Source organism: Aythya ferina (genome assembly GCF_964211825.1).
Source record: "Aythya ferina genome assembly, chromosome: 20".
Classification (NCBI taxonomy): domain Eukaryota; kingdom Metazoa; phylum Chordata; class Aves; order Anseriformes; family Anatidae; genus Aythya; species Aythya ferina.
The window spans coordinates 4533096-4552810 of record NC_140318.1 but is presented as its reverse complement, the minus strand read 5'-3'; the positions used below and the strand labels follow the sequence as shown (position 1 = coordinate 4552810).

At 50.4% G+C, this 19715-nt stretch overlaps 1 protein-coding gene across 9 annotated transcripts in view; it reads right to left on the bottom strand.

Annotated features, from left to right (window-relative positions):
• PRRC2B (proline rich coiled-coil 2B) overlaps positions 1-19453 on the bottom strand; it is a 49274-nt gene extending 29821 nt beyond the window's left edge. For 3 of the 9 annotated variants that reach the window (XM_084494013.1, XM_084494019.1, XM_084494020.1), the window contains exons 1-7: positions 19217-19453; positions 5840-6007; positions 4864-5041; positions 4549-4651; positions 3474-3546; positions 547-690; positions 59-300 (exon numbers count right to left, since the gene is read on the bottom strand). In XM_084494013.1, coding sequence (XP_084350139.1) covers positions 59-300; positions 547-690; positions 3474-3546; positions 4549-4651; positions 4864-5041; positions 5840-5954 — 855 coding nt within the window. In that variant the 5' untranslated portion in view covers positions 5955-6007; positions 19217-19453. Of the gene's footprint in view, positions 1-58; positions 301-546; positions 691-3473; positions 3547-4548; positions 4652-4863; positions 5042-5839; positions 6008-14248; positions 14266-19176 lie in introns of those variants that run through there. The other 6 variants (XM_084494018.1, XM_084494017.1, XM_084494021.1 and 3 more) reach the window with 4 other exon arrangements.
• Positions 19454-19715: the final 262 nt, after the last annotated feature.

Here is a 19715-nt window from a genome sequence, read left to right as displayed (position 1 = left end):
TCACACCATGTTATGAGAAGCAAGGACATCATAAAGCTGTATGAAAAGGGCAACTTACAAAAGCAGGTAGCATGTCATGGTACGTAGGTGGTTGGTAGACATTTCCCATGAACTGCGAAGCCCCTTTACGGAGAGGCTGAGCTGGGCGGAGAGACGGCTCCTTTGGATCGCTGGCACTCACTGAGGAGGGGGCTCCGTCTCCGGTGGTCGAGGTCTTGCTGCCCAGCTCAGCAGGGGAGGCGGTCAGAGATGTGGCAGAGGTGATGTTCCTCCCACCGCCCTCCCTCCAACTGGTGACATCTGGACGAGAGGTAATAATTATGTTAACATCTGCAACTGCAGACAGTCACTTCGCCAGAAAGTCTCAAAACTAAAATGCTCTGGTCAAGTCCTAATTACGGAGAGAATGTAGGAAAACATCAGGGACTGAGGAAAACTTCCAGATGCATTTATTTTCCCAAGAGACTAGCAGCATCAGCTGTTACTAGGTAAAGCACAAGCTAAGGGTTCTGAGCTGGGGCAAGGCAGAAAGCCACATTTACTTACTCTGGGGGCGGAGGCTTGGTCCTGGCCCATACGACGGATCTAAGGCGCCCTTTTCTTTGCCAACCTTGTCCTGCTCGCCAGCTGCTTTCAGCGTCGGAAATTCCTCGGGAGAGAAGGATAACAGTCGGCTTGAGGCCCTTGAACCTGTCAGACAAATAGTTACAGGACTTAGAGAATGCCTTGCCAATCTTTCAATTTCCTTATCAGATCAGCCCGGAAGTATGTTTCCTGAGAATGTGGGCCTCCAGTATATTTAAACACAAGTTACTACTGTACCTGCACCTCAGCTCACATCCAAAACACCCTCAGACATCATCACCAACTTCACAACAGATGTCCTTACCAAATACTGCCACGCTCTTAACTTGGGATCGTCATTTAAATTCTTACATTCAACAAAGTCAGGGCAAACCTTCTTAGCTTCCAATTATTTTTGTGTAGCACAAGACTCAGATTGAGGCAGGGATACAAATTCTGAAAGATTACTCATAAATGATAGCCTGTTATCAAGTATTTGACATTTCTTTTCAGACTACTACTGCTCAGATCTCACTCCACTAGGGAATTCTATTGTGAAGATTTCTGGCAATACACTTGGTGGAAGACCACAGATAAGAACCAAGTGCTATATGCTATACCCCACTCTTCTCCCTGCTGCAGCACATTTAAGATGCAGATTGCTGGCCAGATCAGGCCAGCTTTATTTCCTGTCATTGACAGATTGTCTTGCTGAGTCACCAGCTACCCTAGAATACCCTCACTTTCTCGCTGTTACAAAGATCTGATGGTGACTGGAAAACAAAACAACAATTCTCCTAAAATTGTTGGCAAGATAACACTGAATAAAAAGAAATTGTTGGCATTTTTGCACTACTTTTTTTTCCAGAATCAGTTCTTTGTGTTACTTGGCTAATCCTCCTTCAGAATTATCATGTTAGAAGTATCAGCAGTGATTACTGAAGACCAGACAAAAGAGTCTCATCCATCTTTATACCTCCTTGCTCTAAAGAGTCAAGAAGGACTGCCTTCATTAACATATCTTCACTTTCTGGAACTCGGACAGAAAGTGAATCTGAAGATTTCCAGAGAAGACGCTGCAACTACTGCATGTAGCATCCTCAAATATTTTGGACAAATGAGAATACACAAGAAGAATGTTTCTCAAATGGACCACAAAATAGCTGAGATGTGTTAAGAGTGCAGATTTCTACTGCATTATTCCCCTGAACTAGAATCTTGAGAACATTAATAACATTGAGGTGTCTTCCAGGAGACACGCCCCCACCCCAATCCCTTGTAAATATTATGTTTTCCCTGTAGGTAAGGCTGCACAATACGATGACTGTTAACGTGTAGTCATTAACAATTTACACTCTAACCCTAGGCAGTATTATACTGAGAAAAGTTTGGTTCTTTTGGGGTTTTTCTATTCCCCCTGCCCTCCCCTCCTTTCCCTCAAACTGCCCCTTATATGGAAGAAACAGGCATGGTACAGCTCATCTTTAATTCACGAGGCCACATTAAATCTTTCTGGGAGGGCCTATCCTGAAATAACAGCAACAACACCTAAGAGAGCCAAAAGCAAAAGACTTCCCTCTTTGTCAATATTACTAGAAACTGTTGTGTTAGCTTGGAAGGAAACGCAATTGCTCAATGCCACCGGAGAACTGATGCAGGGATGGGGTGGGCTGATAAATCCTTTCAGCCAGAATTCTGATGCTCCCGTGGTTCAATTACCTTCCAGTTAAGCTGCTCTTTAGCCACATATGTAACTCTTTTCTTGGCCTGAGAACTCTACACTGATAAGAGTGTGACCTAAAATGAGTTTTCAGAAAATCTTTAAGAACATTGTTAGAGGATCAGATTTCAAAACGTCTGCATAAGAGGCCCATAAAGCAACAGCCTCAAAAATGTACCAATTAACAAAAACAATAGACAGCCTTTGCACTGGCTACCAACCTCCGACAAGCACAAGTTTCTGCTTTACCATTTAGCCTCTGAGAAACACCCTCTCACTAAGGGACTCATTCCATTTAGGACAAGCTTGTCCCCTCCGTTTCTGCAATCCGCAGCTGTCCGTATTCTTTCAAATCTCTGCAATTTCACTTGATGACCCAGGGGTTCCCGGCCTGTTCGCATTAAACTGTGGCACTAAGCTGTTATTCTCACCACAGTTTTAATCCCAGTACTGGAAATCACCTCCTGTGTGGAAATGGATGCATCTGAAGACAACTCAACTCCCAATTTATGTTAACACTGCTGCAGAATCCCCAGTCAAGCAGAAGCAATTAGCAGCGCAGCTACTCGGGGAGACTTAATAGAGGGGCATCAGCCAAGGTGCAAGCAAGTGCATCCTGTAGCAGCTTCAGTGCCATTTCCACCCACTGACACTGTAATACCCTTCGCCCGAGGACAATGTGTACAGACTTCCTGAACATTATCATCACAGCCTCACTTCTGACCACCTCATTAAGCCAGGCTCCCCATGCTCCCAGCCATGGAAATGCCTTCCAGGCTCTGACGTGCTCTCTTCTCCTAAGCCAACCCCCTCTTCCATTCTGTTTTCTGCATCTTTCCACACACTACAATGGGCCGAGAAAGATAAGCATGAGAGGGCAAATGTTTCCCTTCTCCTGCTGCTTCCCAAGGCAAGTGCACGAGCCACTGCAGTTCAGCGTGGTGCTGGGACACGCTGTCCGAGCTGGCTCTTGCACTGACAGACCCAAACAGATGCAGTTGCATCATTCCAGCCAACACATTACACAGATTCAAAACAAGATTCGTATGGCCTCAGTGCACTGTACCCAACACAGCTGTGTCCCATTAGGCACCAGTCTAGACAGGGAGGACAGGAAGAAATGGAGTCCGCCCCAGCTCCTGCCTGAGGAGCAGGCACGCACCCAGCCCCCTTTGTTTACCACACTCACCACCTTCTTGTCCTGCTGGCTTTCCATTCAGCTGTGCCCATGACTTTGGTCCACCTGGCACTGAATTTGTACTCTGGAAACAAAACCAAAACAAAAAACAAACAAAGAAAAACGCCCACGGGTCAGTGAACTGCTCCTCATTTCCTGGGTGGCATTTGGTACAGGTCAGACCTCCAAATCACCCAGATGTCACCGGCTACCACAGGTCTCCCCAGTTCCTTGTTGGGGCTGAAGTCAGCTGCTCCCCACTACAAAGCACTATGATGCTACAGCGAAAATATTCTTCTGCGTCCTGCCTTTTATCTCCTCTCAACTTCACCAACTATTTCCTCAAACCATTCTTCTTCCTTTCATCCCTCTAATAAAGCTTTCCCTTTGTTCTGTTGCATTTTCCCAAACTGGCCTTCTTAATCTTCCAGATTTGTTCCATGCTATCCCTCAGCTTGAAGGCTATCTTGCTTTCTCATGCATTATCCAGTCTCCTCCTCAAAACACAACTCCTGTCCTGATTTTCCTGAACCTTAAGGGCTGGTATTTTTCATTTTTATTTTTAAACTAGAAGCATAAAACCTGCAGCGCAGAGGGGCCAGGTCCTTGCACTCTCTGGGGAAGCTTTCTTACTTGCCAGTAGTTTTTTCAGGTCCTGACACTGGCTACTTCTCCCACATGACCAGATCTCTTCTTATCAAGTCTCATCAGGCTGGAAGCAAGAGCTGGATCTGCTGTCACCAAGCGACACTTGAATTAGACCCAAAGTAATGGAGTTTACAAGTGCTAACCAGCCATCCCGCATTCCAGCCATTCTTTCTAGATTGAAGCTTGACTTTCCCCACACACTTGAAAGCTACAGAGGTAACATGCACAAAATTACACTGTAACCGCAGCACAGCATTCCTGGGGCACAGCGACTTGGAGTCAAGAGTCAATTGTACAGGAATTGATTACACAGCAGCTGTTCCTTAAATTACAGTCCACCAATTCTTACTTGTGCAAGGTAACAGAGACAATTAAAGGAAACCCTCGAGCTGACTGGGAAGAGGGGAAGCAGGGTGGCACGGAGACCGCTTGCGCCTACCTCCTGAGTGATTGACTGTGTCTGCTTCTGTAAATTGGAGACAGATTTCTGCAAACCCTGCTGCGGCAGCGACTCCTGCAGCTGTGCAGCCGTCGCACTGGAACTGGGGAAAGAGACAGCAGAGGTGAGATCAAAGGGGAAGGAAAGATGACACACTGTGGCAACTCTGCAACTGCTAAAATACCACGCTAATTTTGAGTCCGTGCTGGCTTGGACAACAGAGAAGCGATCTCTGCAAGGTCCAACGCACAGCACAGCAGTGCAGAACTGCTGCTGCTTGCCTGACAAAACTGAGCAATGAGCAGTTCGACCTACCTCTTTTGGTCTGGCTGATCCTGCTTGTTTGCCCATCCTGTACCGTCTTTGGGTACTATAATGATGTTGGGGTCGTTTCCTCTGTTTTCAGACTTCAAGCTAGGCAAGTTTGCAGGAGGTGGCATGCGCCGGGCAGCAGCAACTTTCCCAAGACTCTGTAAGCCATGTCTAGGAATAACTAGTGAGAAAGGAACACAAGCAGGTCATAAGGTGGCTAGGCCCTGCTAGCTCAGGAACCTCAATTAGCATCCCAACAGAACTGTAGGATGAGCAGCACCACTGCTGCTATTCGTGACACGGACAGCCAACCTAAGATCATTTCCTGCAGGACCATCACAAAGCAACTGTCTGTTGTAGCAGACAGATAAAAGACAGCGCCCTACAACAGAGGGGAGGGAGAGACCATTGTCCCTAATATCAAATGCCCAGTCTTTTAGCTTCCAGCACAAACACTCCTCTTTCATTTCACGACAGAGAAACAGCATCTCCCTTTCACAGCTTGGGGAAACAGCCATCGCCCTTCCTGGCTGCTAGGGCCCACAGCTGGCTCATGGCCACCTTGTTGTCCACCAGGACTCTCCCACGTCCTTCTCTGCAGCGCTGCTTTCCAACAGGCCAATCCCCAACCTGTGCTGGTGCATGGGGTTATTTCTCCCTAGGGGCAGGAGCCTGCACTTGCCTTTGTTGAACACCATGAGGCTCCTCTGCCAAATGAAAAGCTAAACTGAAAGGCCAACGGTCTCCCAGCTGCTTTGCCAGAATTCCTCCATGGCTCTACGATAACAGCAGCTCAGCAGCACAAAGAATCACCACCATTTCCCTCAGAGCCTACACACATGCATAGATACCAGTACTAACAGCTCTGCAACCCAGCCCCTTCCCGTTAGGCATCCCAGTTACAGGGCCAACAACTTGAATTAGCTCTGCAACAGGATTTAGAAGACCCCAAAGGGAGCTTGCTGAAGGTATTCCTTACCTGTAGTTCTGATAGCTTCTATTGACTTTCCTTTATACTTATCAAACAGGCTGAGAGTTGAGTACTTGCTTTTCCCATCCTTTCCCTTGGTTATTTGCCCCAAACGATCGGACATTGCGATGAAATGTCATCTAGTAAGGAAATTTCTCTGCGCCGCTCCCGATCTGCCTTTTAATGAGAGAAGCAGGGAAATGCCATCAGATTGTTTAGCCAGGGATAAGTAAACAGTAAACCAGGCACAACTGCTACAACTGCAGACAGATTCATTGAGCAGACACTGCAGGTTACAAGGTTTTAGCCCCCTCCCCCTTAGTTGCTTTGGGGACTCCTGATTCATAACCTACATTAAAATAAGTGCAGGAACACACTGCAACATATTTTTCCTGCCATTCTGGTGCCAAAAGGTGAACTTCTTTATGTATGAGGAACAGAATAGAGTGGTCGACTTAGTCCTTGCTTTAAAATAAATCTAACACAAGCAGCTACACACAAGGATTCCTAAATACAAATGAAGGAAAAGGACTACAGCTCGTCCAACACTGGAATTTATCATCTGATTTCCCACTGAAGTGCACTGCTAGCTGAGCTCGTTACATTTACGATAATGGTTTCACGCTGGCGACAGTTAATGACTTGGACCAGCAATTAATGCTTTGAAGGCATCACCTGAACATAACAGTAATTTCTCCAAATTCCTTTTCCCTATCTGCTGGCCATAAGAGAGTGAAGGAGTCTGAAAACCAGCGCAAATGAAACAGGTTCAGACCCTTGAAACCATGGGTGCAGCAGTTCAACTACAAATCCCAAAAACATTTTATAAAAAAGACTATTTTCTCTGTCGCCTCAAACACCGTTTTTAGCTATAAATCTACTTTTCACAGTAGATGTGGTTTGCTAATTTTTCACTCTGATCTTGGCCGGCACAACATACTGCAATTAATGCCCTCCACTCAGGCAGTCCCTCTGCTTCCTCTGCCTCGCTCCGAGAGCCTAGGACAAAGCTGAAACACAGGGAACGCCAACGCTGATGACAAGTATTTATCTCAGAAAAGAAACCTTGCTTACTCTCAGTGGATGTTTCTTTCGCGTTTTTAAGGAATAATTCATTGTTCTCACTTTTCCAGAGATCTCGGAGCTTAATCTAACCTTTTCACGCGTAATTTAGATTTCCAGATTTCTTGTTGCAAAATCTCCACTTCAAGCCCATAACTGCTGACAGCTTTATTATACCATCTGCTAGGTCCTATCTCATGGTTGCAGCTCTGCGTTAGGAGTAACAAAAAGCTATATATATATATATAAATACGTATCAGACCTTTCCACCTTTCAGCCTTTCTGAAACTCCTCCAGCTGACAGCATGCTTCCAACGCAGCCAGAACCGCTCAGCACTCTGAAAGAGAGCGTCGCTGACCAGAGGCTACAGCTTCCCCCAGCAATGCCTTATCAGACCTGATTCCTGGGTAAGAGGATTAGTCCATTACATTATACACAGAGCAAGCACGGAGCACAACCAGATTGGACACAGCCAGTTTGAGAGCGTACTGCAAACCTGCAGAGAGCCAAGCCAAGGCTGCTGCCAGGGAGCAAGTTTCTGACCACCAAACCTGGCACCCCGCAGCAAACACCCCACGGTGCAGGATTTCCATCAGGCCTGGAACGAGCAAGAGGCTGTGGGCTCGGCGTGCAAGGCAGCAAGGGGCAGGACAGGGGACAAAAGATGAAAAGTGGTTTCTGTCACTCAGTCCCAGCCCTCAGGATGCTCAGGAACACCATCAAAAGTTCTACGCAGCTGCAGCAGAGGCCTGCGGAGGCAGCAGGGCTGGCCAGCGTCCTTCAGACACCTTTTCCTGCAGAGCAGCAAACAGATCTCTGGCTCCAGGCTGGTTCCATCCTCAGATGATCACCGTGTGCCAAAGAAAACAACAGCTCCTCCCTCCCTTCCCCATTTCCACCATACTTTCTTAGTAGGACAGACATAAAAGAGAAAGGGAGAACGCTGTGATTAGCGCAGGGCTGGCAGGAGGGCAGACGCCGGGCTGAACCATGTCCTGTTGGAACCAGCAGGGCTGTGGGGAGCCTTGGACCAGCACGAGTGGAAGAGGGAGCAGCACAGCAGCCCTCAGCTGCCCTGGCAGGAGCACGGCCACCCCTCTTACAGGGGCACAGAACCTCAGGGAGGGAGCCTCCCCAGACCTCTTTGATCCCGTATCAGCCTCACACAATCCCGAGCAGCAAAGTCCATTCTGAGGTTTAGAAAACCTCGAAGCAGACCAAATTATTAGGCATTCGAGTAAAACCAACCATCACATCGGGCTCAGGAATTAGCCAGTTAACAGCAAAGCCCCAAGTTCCTCAAAGTCAGCATGCAAACAGCACGCGGGTAACGCTGCCAAAGAGAAACCCTGACAACCAGTTATGTAAGCGGGTCTCAGCTGCCTCCTGATTACATCTTCTATCATTAAAAGGATGCGGGAGGAATAAACAACCACTTCAGAGCAGAGGAGCCGGGGACACGCTGGGAATGAGCTCCTCGTCCAACTTTCTGGGGCAGCCACAACTGCCGTCTGGCTGAGGGAAATTCAGACGTGCTTTGTGCTCCCTCAGAGCTCTGAAGCTGAGAACACAAACCTCAGCTTTGTTTGTGTGCTACGTACCGGCGTGAGCTCCCAGGGGGAGCACAAATCCACGGGGAGCTAAGGTGACTCCAAGCAGGCCTGCATACAAGGAGGCTGCAGTGATGTGGAGCTCCGTGGAGCCTCCACAGGCTGTGTGACACCGGCCCTGGTGTTCCCCTCACGCAGCAAATCCAGGCAGGCATTGCCAAAGCCTTCTCGTCTTGCAGAGAGAAGCCGTTTCTGCTACAGATCAACTTAACTGAGAATTAAACTGCCGGCCTGCACGCTTTTTGTTAGGAGAATCAGAACCAGGAGGCACCTGCCGATGCTGCCATGGGGAAACCGACAGCCTCTGACCTGTGCTCCTGGTCCCCTGACCGATCGCTGACCCTGAGGAAAGCATTATTCCCTGTTACAGAGGAACGAGCAACCAACAAAATCGATCGCCTGCATTTCTGCAAGCTTCCTCTCCGGGTTTAGACAGGTCTTTGGGGGAAGGTTCCCTATCAGCTTTAGCACACAGCTCAGCTCTTTCTGTTCTCAGGACTAGCAAGGTCTCCTGCAATGTCCACGGACAGCAGAGTGCAAAATGCTGAGCATCTCGGAGGACTCGGAAAACACTGCAGTGTGACCAGTTACGTTAAAGGCCCCAGGGCACAAATAACTGCACCAAAATTATGTCCTGGGCAGAGCTCTGCTGCCAGGCGTCTTCGTGCCCTCACCGTGCTGCCCCACGCTTGATGTGTGGGCACTGAGCCCACCTAACCCCTTTTTAAAGGGGGATTTCTCTTCCTTGGAGCTGCAGCAGGGATCTACCAAGCGCTGGGAGCCCTTCCTGCAAAAGGAGCCACGTGAAGAGCTCGAGCTGCTGGCAGCGGTCAACAGCTGGAAACCCCTGAGCTGGAAACAGCCAAAGGGAGAAGAGTCCTGACGAACGGGATCGTCTACAAAGCTCTCTGCGAAGCTGTGTAGGAAGGAGGCAGGGCTGCTGGTGTTTTATTCACAAGACTTCAATGGAGCTCGAATGCCTGGAAGTTAGCCAGCCTTAATTGAGCAGGGCAAACAGATTGATCAAAGGTAGCACGCACACCAGAAGGAATCGCTTCAGATACTCACACACCGCCGCGCACGATCGCCTGGGCAAAACCTGGGCCACTGCAGGCTCTTTGCTGCAGACCTTCACTCCTTGATCTTTTAATGGCAGCAGTCACAAACACAAAACAAAGCAACAGGATGGAGATTAACACGGAAAAGGCTTTTCTCCAGAGCAGGAAGATTCTTGACCTGAAATTTTACATGAATTGCTAAGAAACGCACAGGTTGCAAAAAGCTGAACTGTACTTCCAGGGAAGAGAAAGTGTTTAGAGCTGGTGCTCAGCTGAGATCTATTGTTGTTCCTAATGTTACTGGTAATGGCCTTATAAAAGAACAAGGCATGGTTTTACAGATCAGTAGTGTTTGCTCTTCCTTAAATACAGCCAGCTGCTTTTCGGTAGCAGCCCTCAGAGCTCCGCGTTTATCTGTCAACAGGAACTCAGCACTGCTTCTCCTGGACACCCCACTGCTTCTCCTGGAACACCTCCCACCACGAAGCACCTATTTGGGAAACGGTCACCACCTTCCTCAGCAGTGAGAGGTGCCACCGGCTGCCCTTGGAAGAGCTCTGGTGAAGCATCTGGACCAGCTGCCCTTGGGGTCTGGTGCCACATTCACCCAGATCCCCTACAAGTTCTGTGGGGCCGGGCAGGGATCACCAGCCTGGAGAGGAAGGGACAAGGTGAGCACACAGGTCCCAGGAGAGAGTGCTTAATAAACAGGGGAGCACCAGGAGAGTACCAGCACCCAACTATGAAGTCAACAGGATGAACGCAGAAGAGCAGCAAGAGCCTAGCCCACAAGAAGCCAGGCTCTCAGCCTGTCGCACAGCCCAGGGGAAGCTGCTTGGATTTGTTCATGCACCTGTCAGGGCCTGCTGAGATGCCGAACGTGGGACCAAATCCTGACAGAGCAGAGAAGCAAGTCAGCATCAGCAGCACGAAGAGATGGATGCCCCTCAGCAAAGGTGGCTCGTGGCTCACCAGGGGCCCCTCCTTGCATAGCTGAGCAGGCACCCGGGGCAGCAGGGATTCCTGTAGTCGCCATTCCAGCTGCTCCCTGCATCTCCTGTCAATCTGCTCTCCTTGTAGTGACAGGGAACGGGAGACCGGGATCACATCTCCCGTGATTTATCGCAGAGGTATGCTGCCAGCCGAGTGACACGGCTGGAGGCAGGGAGGCAGCAGGCGTCAGGAAGCCAAGGAACCGTGACCCAGACGTGCACAGCACCACCGGGGAGAGGCCGAGGCGTCTGGGCAGCGCAGCCCTCACCCTGCGGCATGGAGCTGTGCACGCCGAGATAAGGCCTGAAGAAGGAACCAAGAGGGCATGCCCTAGAAGATGACCTGATCTCATTTTCTGAGCTGTCTTCACCACGCTTACCTGCTGCCTCGCTTGTGAACGTAACAAATGCACCCATGGGCTGGGAATTGCTGCTGCTGGGCCACTGGGCAGCTCGAGAGAAAAGAGACCTCCGTGCCTCAGGTTTGGCCTGTGAACTTCAGACGCCTCACCTCTCTGCTAAACAGCTTTCCCAGAGCTGGGAAGGCCAGGAGCAGAGGAAGGCAGCCAGAAAGGATGGATTCGTAACACTGTGAAACAGATAATGCAGCCTGGAGGCTGGAGAAGAGCTCAACTGTATTTACACAAAAACATTAACGAGCTCTGGACAGACAATGACCCACCCCGAAGAGGGCCCCTGACCTCCAGTAATTGAGCAAACAGACAAAGATAAGAAAGACTTCATCCTGAGCATGCAGAACTACAGCACAGAGAACAGGGGGGGGGGGGAAATCCAGCCAGAATGCTGGCCTGCAGCCCGCAGAGTGCTTACGAGCTCCTCTGCTCCTGAAACTCCCCCTCCTTCTCAAGCAGCAGCAAACCCAAGTTTTTTTCACCCATCATGCCGTAATAAAGGAACTGACCCCTTGGTGCCAGCTTGTCAGGAAAAAATAACTGCATGTTCAACCCAAGCAGCAGCACTGCAGGGCTTTCATACCTCCCGGAATCAGGAATTGATTACTGCAGGGATGCAGCAAGTTCCCTGACACGGAGCAGCCTGGAAGCACGGCCTGCCAGCACCACGCTCTTCACCCTCTCAGCCAGGCCAGAACGCCGTTAGATGAGATCAGCCCTAGCACAAACCGACCCCAATGACCCTATCAACATATCTCCCCAGGTTCTGAAGCCGTGACTTTCTGGAGGCATTTCTTCTGCAGCAAGAAACAACGAGAATAGAGAAGCACATTGCCTTGTTTCACATTTCAGAGGCAAAACCCACTGAGGATGGAGCAGCTCCGCTGAGCCAGAGCCACCTGTGGCATCGACAAATCCAACCCACCTAGCACCAGAGGAAAGGGAAGTGAGCTAATGCTTCCCAGAGCCACCCGAAGGAGGGCTCAGACACAGATGCAAATCTCTACCCTTGGAGCTGTACTTATGCTCTGGCTCCTCCACAACTACATCCAAAGCTGAAGCACAGCAACTACAGCACCTGAAGGGTTTCTGCCTTCCCCTTCGCCCTGCTCTGCATCCCCTGAGAGCTGAACGTCCACAGAGAATACACAGACACCAGGTCCTGTTCCCTCAACACCAAAACAAAGAGGCTGATCGCAAACAAGCAATGTAAATCCAAACAGAGCATTATGCCAGAATTTTCTCTGTTGGCAAAACCTCCTGGCAGGATTCAGCTAAACTGTAAGGTAAGCTGGGCATTTAGGTATCTGAGCAACAACAACAGACCCTGAGGAGCTGGTACAGATCTCCTGAAGGGTTCCAGGGCCAATGCTCTCTTACAGGCTGGGTAACCAAGGCAGAGCCTGCTGGTTGCTCCAGTAACACTGCAGCCGCAACGCAGGTCCCAGAGCTCAGGTGTCTGCACCTACCTCCTTGGGCTCCTGTTCTGTAAACAGCCACCCAAACCCACACTGCTAAGACCCTCAAAGAAAACAGGTCTCCAGTTAAATCATAAAGGATGAAAAGTGTCAAAAGAAGTCAGAACGGGAGGGAGCGCAGTGCAGCAGCAGCTGGCAGGTCTAGAATGGCATCTCCTCCAGTGGAAGAGACTGCCCGCTGGTTCACAAAGCGAGCCCAATCCTGCCTGCTGCTGCAAGGGAGCCCACGAGCAGAGCAGGCACCCACACAATTCTCAGCTCATGAACAGCACCAGGTCTCTGGACCAACAGCTCAAGTCACCACATCTGGCCCCAAACCGGCGAAGACACTTCCATCACTAACTACTAAGCCAAACCACCACATTTTAAAACTGTGAAATTCTCTTATGTCTTCTCTGTGGAGTCCTCATGTTCCTGCCACATGGGCTTTTAAAAGTTATTGTAGGAAGAATACCCATGTAGCCAAGGTGAGACATGGCAAGAGCGATGTAGGTGAAAAACTTACGCTGCCAGCCCCCAAATCCAACCGTAAGCCTTTAGCCAAAGCTCACCTGGGAAAAGCCCAACACAACCGGCACAAGGGACGAGCCAAAGCACTGCAATCCAGGCTGCTGCAAGGGAACAGATGTGTTCCACAGAGCAGCCGCACCGATTCTTCCAGTGAAGTCACAACCAGCCTTTCACAAGCCCTTCATCTGGTCCCACGCTCAGGAACTTACTTCACCTACCCGTGAGCACAGGTTTTATAGTAAACAAGCAAGCAGGAGATCAGAGATGTCACCGAGCCAGGAGAGGAAACCGGAGCAGAGCTGGCAGTCTTGAGGGTTACGATGTTCCTTCAGCAACAGATAAAGCTCTTTCCACACAAATGCCATCAGTCGTTGAGTAAGCAGCTCTGTTTTCTCTGCAGCCTCGGGAAGGAAGGATCAGGCTGCCACGGGGAGGTGGGAGCTCACCTCGTGCCGATGAGCCTCTCTGCAGCAGACCTGGCTCTGGGAACCTTCTCCATGCTCCCAGCCAGCTGCTGACTTGGTGGCCTCAGCTCCCACTCAGGTTACGCACAGACGAAGCCCGGTGCTGGTAACCTGCAGGCAGCGAACGCCAACCCCTCGGCACGCACACACGGGAGAGGCTCCTGCACACTCCAGCTGAGCTGATCTCTGCAGACCTGTCCCTTCCCCAGGCGCTGGCCCATTTCCCACAGCCATCAGGACTGACAGTGGGTTCAAACCATCAGTAAGACTCCAAGCAGTTCAGACAAGCCTTTGGTTCACACGCGCTGCGGATACCCAAGCTTCCAAGGAAGCATTACTCGAGGTTTCCCAATTTGCACAACACCAGGGCACAGCAGCATTTCCCAGCAACCTTCCTTACAGGAGCCCCAGTCACAGGAGCCATTTGCACTACAAACGAATGCCGAGGATGCTAAAAGGGATCCGATGGGGAAATGGACACAGGTACAAAGCTGTAAAAACCTGCAAGGTGAGGTGCAGCGTGGCTCAGTGCTCTGACGACAGGAGAGGTCTTAACTGCTTTTTGAGGGAGCTGAGCAACTCAGACCACGCACGAGGCATCTGCACTATGCTGAGCTGGACAGGAAGCGAAAGCATTTCACAGATGCCTTAATTTACAGAGATATTCTCGGTGCATAACTGACAAGGTGTGTGAGCGTCACCACTCACATTTTCCAGCCAGAAAAATGACACCAGGGAGCTACGCAGCTCTGCTGAGCGGCAGGGCAAGAAACAGACCCTTCTCCTCCAGCTTTGTGGGGCTGGAGGAACCACCCTCTCCATCACCTCACCTTCCTAACGCTGCGTGGCCCAGAGCAGTGCCAAGTCCTGGTCCAGGGGAGGTGTGCAGGAGCAGGTCTGCGATGCTGGGGCAGGGAAAGCTGCTGCCACCTCCTAGATGAGCGACCCCACGCACTGCTTGTCCTACAGCAGGATCACAGCCGTCAGTAAAGCAACGTTTTGCTCAGATGCGGAATGCTAATGCTGTAGGAATGCTCAAATCCTGTGAAACCACTCCTAAATGACGGGCCGTGAAGTTTCAGTTGCTAGGTGGGAGCTTGATGCTTCGGTTATTTAAGAAAAAAGATAAAACCATACTTTGCACTATTCCAGCCGTGAAGAAACATTCTCAAGCATGTCCCTACTCCCCTGCCTGCTTCACAACCCACTCTAAACTCTGAACAAGAGCACTCAAGGCTTTTGTACGGGCTCCCAGCCCACATACAGGTAGGAACAGCTGAAGAACCTACCCCACTGCAGAACACTTCCAAAAAAAATCACTACATTCCCACACAAGAAGTGCCTGTGGGAGGCAAAGTCCCAATGCAAGCTCTTCAAACCTGCCTCTACGCGCTCCTTGCAGCGCCAATCACAGCCAAACGTGGTGCCCAAAATGTCTCAAGGGCTACCCGGGAAGGATTCCTCTGTCAAACCTCTTCCAGCAGGGCACTAACTCTGGAAATACTGCATAGTTTACTCCTCTTAAGTGCCACTCATCTAGAATTCAAAGGCTATTGAGGATGCTCCCAGCTGCTAATTCAAGCCCCTTGTATATTCCAAGCACAGCACTGCAACAGAGGAGTCCTCTTGGCCAGATGCTACCTGCCACCATCAAATCCTCACTTTCTTGGTCTTTTTTTTTTTTTTGTCTTTGTACTTAAGCCTGGCTCACCTTCCCTGCTCTTCCACTTTTACATGTCTCAGAGCAGACCATTACCTCTTCCCCTGCACCCAAAGCACGGCTGTTTTCACCAGTCCTCCACAACTTCATGCCTGCAGTCTCTTAAGATGGTTGGACTCGATGATCTTGAAGGTGTTTTCCAACCTAGACAATTCCGTGATTTTATCCAGAGGTAACAGTGAGCTCCTGCCCCTTCTAGCTTGCCAGCACTTTCCTGAACATTCAGATGTTCAGGACCAGACACTGAAAAAGCGGACTGGCCCCCTGCAGAATGACACACACACCTTTTCCCACCTCAAAACCTCCGTCTGTCCTTGCAGACCCCACAGCACCGCAAGTCAAGCAGCTTCAGAACAAACCAATGCCACAGGTAAACATGGAACAAAACAGTGCCACCAAACCAGCTACTAGACCGCTTGTGTTACTGTACCAGGGATTCCAGAGGGGAAAAAAAAAATAAAAATAAAAGAATTTGTGGCTATACACTTCTGAACAAGTTTGCTCATGGGCTCCTACTTCTCAGTTGCCTCTGCACAGGAAGCACATGCTCCCAGAACATCCTGAATACAAGCACAAGTTGCTAACTGAAGACAAGCCCAAGGTACATTTCAGCAAGGCTTAACGTTGTAAAATACAATCTTCTGCTTCAACCCCAGTTTTCCTCCTGGGGGAAAGACCATTTCAATCAAATCAGATGGTTTCCGCATAGATCTGCGAAATCACCTTCAGCAGGGGCTTTCCAGGAGCACACCATACCCAAATCACTTCGTTTCAGCAGTTAGAAATAGCTGTTCAGTGGAAGGAAAAAGCTGCACGTCCCCGGCCTTTACCTGCTCGCAGTGCTTTCACCTCAGTGCCTGATGACACCGTCTCACTTCTGCATTTCTTCTGTTCCAAATGACAAACTAGGGATAAGGAGCTGTGAAATTATCGACCTATTAGGAGAATGAGTCAGTGCCACACAAAAAACAAAGCCCACTTATAAGGCATGATGAGCTGAAGAGCGAGGCCGGATACTGAGCCACCACGCTCATCGCCAAGTCGCAGAAAAAAAGAAGGAATCTAGCAAAGAGAAGGATGACCACAGACATCCAGTCCTTGCAATAAAGCCTCTCCCTCCTCACCCTGAAGTTACTGTCCTGCATTCAGCAAGTTTCTGCTGCCCTTGCTGCTTCTGTATCTACAACAAGAAAACATGCAATTACAAGTGGAAAAAGCCCTGCCACAGCCAGGTCTCTTTGTACACAGCAAGCATCATCATAAAACAAAAACTGAAAATGCGTGCTATTATTTTCGGTGCAGCAGCACTTAAAGTTAGCCCAGCTCGCCTTTAAACACCTCCCATTACTCAGGTGAGCACAATGAGGGCCTTGAGCAACTCACACTCCTGGACCTTAAACAGGTAGCTCTGTAAGGGATAATCTAACAGGCGCTGCATTGTGCAGCTCAGGCACACTGCAGGCGCTACGAGACGCGCCAAAAACATGGTCCTGGGATTTGCCAGCTGCACCTCGTATGGGAAAGCCTGCAGGACACGGTACAGGCGTTGGGAGCTATGCAAAAGCATCGGCACCAGACACCCGAAGAGCGAGGATTTGTCTTTACACCATCCCTCAGCCAGGTACCAGGGCGCGTTGCGTCAGGCACGAGAAAAATAGAGCCTCTAATGCCACCCCGACTCTTAGGAGGAGGTTGTTCACACAAATTAGCCTTTGAAGTTAGGTTTTACAGAAAGCTTTAATAAAAGGCTTTATTAAAATGTCACTATAAAAGTTAAATCGTTTTAATAATGATTCTTTAGGAACATTACTCATATTTATTAAAACTAAAATACTTTTAAATCCTGCCTCTCCTTTCCAACACTTACTTACTTTCCCTTCTTCATCCAGGTTGGCTGAGTTTCATTTTTTAGCTCTCATGCACACACAAAAATAGAAAAAAAGCCCAAAGTTTATCAAAACACATACTGTAGGACCAAAGAAAAATGTCTCTGAATTCGAAAAAAAAAAAAAAGTTGGCTCCTCCCGTAAAAAAATAGCTCTTATAGACTAAAAATAAATAAAAATTCCATGCAAAGTGACAGGCACCATATAATAACAACTTTGGAAACCTGCATAAATGCCTATGTGTTTTACTGATTTTTAGGAGAAAAGATGCCTGTCCAAGTCACACAGACGTGTTTTCTTATCAGTGAACACGGCTGAAGATGTCCTAAGACGTGTGACATCTACTCAAGACGTGCAGAACACCAGACCAGTGAAAGCGACTAGGAATAAAAGAGGCATCACCTTATGCTCAATGTGGCTATCGAATTAAGCACCAAACCAAAATACAGCTACCAGCACGCATGCTAGGACTGGGTGGAGGAAACATGTAATTAAGAAAAAGAACACTAATCTCAAGCAGCATTTGTGATTTTGTCTGAGTATGATTTTTAATCTGAACTTTTTAACTATAAAAAGAAAGTACTAGAGAATTTCAAAGAGGTCACGTGGAAGAGGTCTTCTTTATCGTTCCCCCCAAATACGTTTTGTTAACTGGAAGAACCTCTTGGACTACGGTTCTGAAAGAAGTAGCATCACCCATGTACCCATAAAAATTTGCAGGAGCCTGATGGAACTGAGGCCCACTTACAGTATTTCGTTTAAACTGAGACATGCAGATAGGTATTCCAACCAGAAAAAACAAGGTCCAAAGCAAAAAATAAATAAAATATAATCCCTTCCCTATGAAGTTTGATTCAGTCCTGAAATGGGAGGGATGCCTTCCCTCCCAGCCAGGTACAGCAGATGATGAAGCCACTGCAACCTGCTTACATTTAATACCTATTCCTAGAAACGGAACGACTTAAGGACCGAACGTATTTGTTTATCATATGTTATCGCCCCAAACACCAGTTAACGCTAATACACAAATATTTGATGAGCTGATACTCAAGAGTATCCCACCCTCCTGATGTTCGGAAGACAAAACACAACAGCGAAAAAGCCCCCAGAACAAACCAAAACAACTTTCCTAACAAAACCCCGAACTCCCAGCTCATTCAAACCTGGTCAGCTCTGATTTCCCAGCCGAGGGGGTTGTCTGTAGTCACCTTAACAAGAAAAAAAACAAAACCCTGCTAGCTGCTAACCAGCACCCTGAGCAAAGCACCTGCACCCCAGGACCCCTGTTGGGGGTGCAGCAGACACCCTCCCACCCCCCCGAGCTGTGAAACTCCTTCTCAAAGCGCAAACACCTTTCCAAACCCACCTAGCGAGCTCGCCGAGCCCCAAAACACCCTGATCACATCCTCCTTTCCCCCAGCTGCAGGGTGAGCCCCCCATTTTTCCCCCCCTCACGGTGGTGGTGGTGTGGGGGGGACACCCGGCCTCGCAGCCTGTATTTTTCATCTCTCGGCCTCAGGAAGCCTTTCGTGGGGCTCCCCTCACGCCAACAAACCCGGGCAGCCTTCGCCGTGCCATCCATCCCCCTTGTTTTTGCTGCACGGCGCGACAAAAATATCTTTGTGTCACCCTCCAGGCGAGGAGGAAAAAACAAGCTGCCTGCGCGGCGGGCTGCGAGGCCGCCCCCAGCCCCCTAGGGGGGTGTGTGTGAGGGTGAAGTGGGGGGGCCCGGCCGAGGGGGGAGTCCCAAAAACCCCTAAATCCACCCCAAATCTCTCCCCAGGCCTCACAGCGCGGCCCTCGCTTGGGGAATGGGGGAACGGGGGGGGGGGGGGGGGGGCGGCGGCCAGGCCCCGCATCGGCCCCAGACGCCCCCAGCACCCCGGGGGGCCGCACACAATAAACAGCGGGGCCAAAGCAGCCCCAAATCACGGGGGGGAGCCCCCAGCGCCCCTATTTGTGTGTGTGTGGGGGGGACACCCTCGGCGGGGAGGCCGCGGGGTGCCGCAGCCGCTGGCTCCGGCTCCATTTTAGGGCTGCCTCGTCCCACCTTCCCTCTCCCTCCCCCTTCTTCTTCTTCTTCTTCTTCTTCCTCCTCCTCCCTCCTCCTCCTCCTCCTCCCCCCTCCTCTCCCTCCCCCGGCCCCACTCACCGCCCCAAACACCCGGGGCCGCCGGCCCCCCGAAACCCACCTGTGGGGGTGGCGGGGAGCCGGGAGCGCCTGAGGAGCCGGGTGCCGAGGGGCGATGGGCGCGGGGCGAGGCGGATGGCGGCGGATTGCGCGGCGGCGGCGGGGCGATACGGGTTCTCGCTGCCGCTGCCTCCTCCTCCTCCTCCTCCTTCTTCTCCACCTCCTCCTCCTCCTCCTCCCTCGGCCCGGCCTGTCAATCCCGCCCGGGAGGGCACAGCGCCGCCTGCAGAGCCCCGCCGGCCAGGCGACTGAGGGGCGGCCCAAAATGGAGGAGGAGGAGGAGGAGGAAGAAAGGGGCAGAGCTGAGCCCTGACGGCTTCCTCCAGCCCCAGCCTCGCTCTCCACCCCGTGTCCACACAGCCGGAGCAGGCTCCGGCTCAGCTCTGAGGGGAGCTTGTTTCCCCGAGGGGGGATTTTTACCACCTCAGAGCCAGCAGGGCTGGCTGCCTCGCCACACACCGAGCCCCTCACGGGGGTAATTAAGAGGGGTTGGGGGCGGT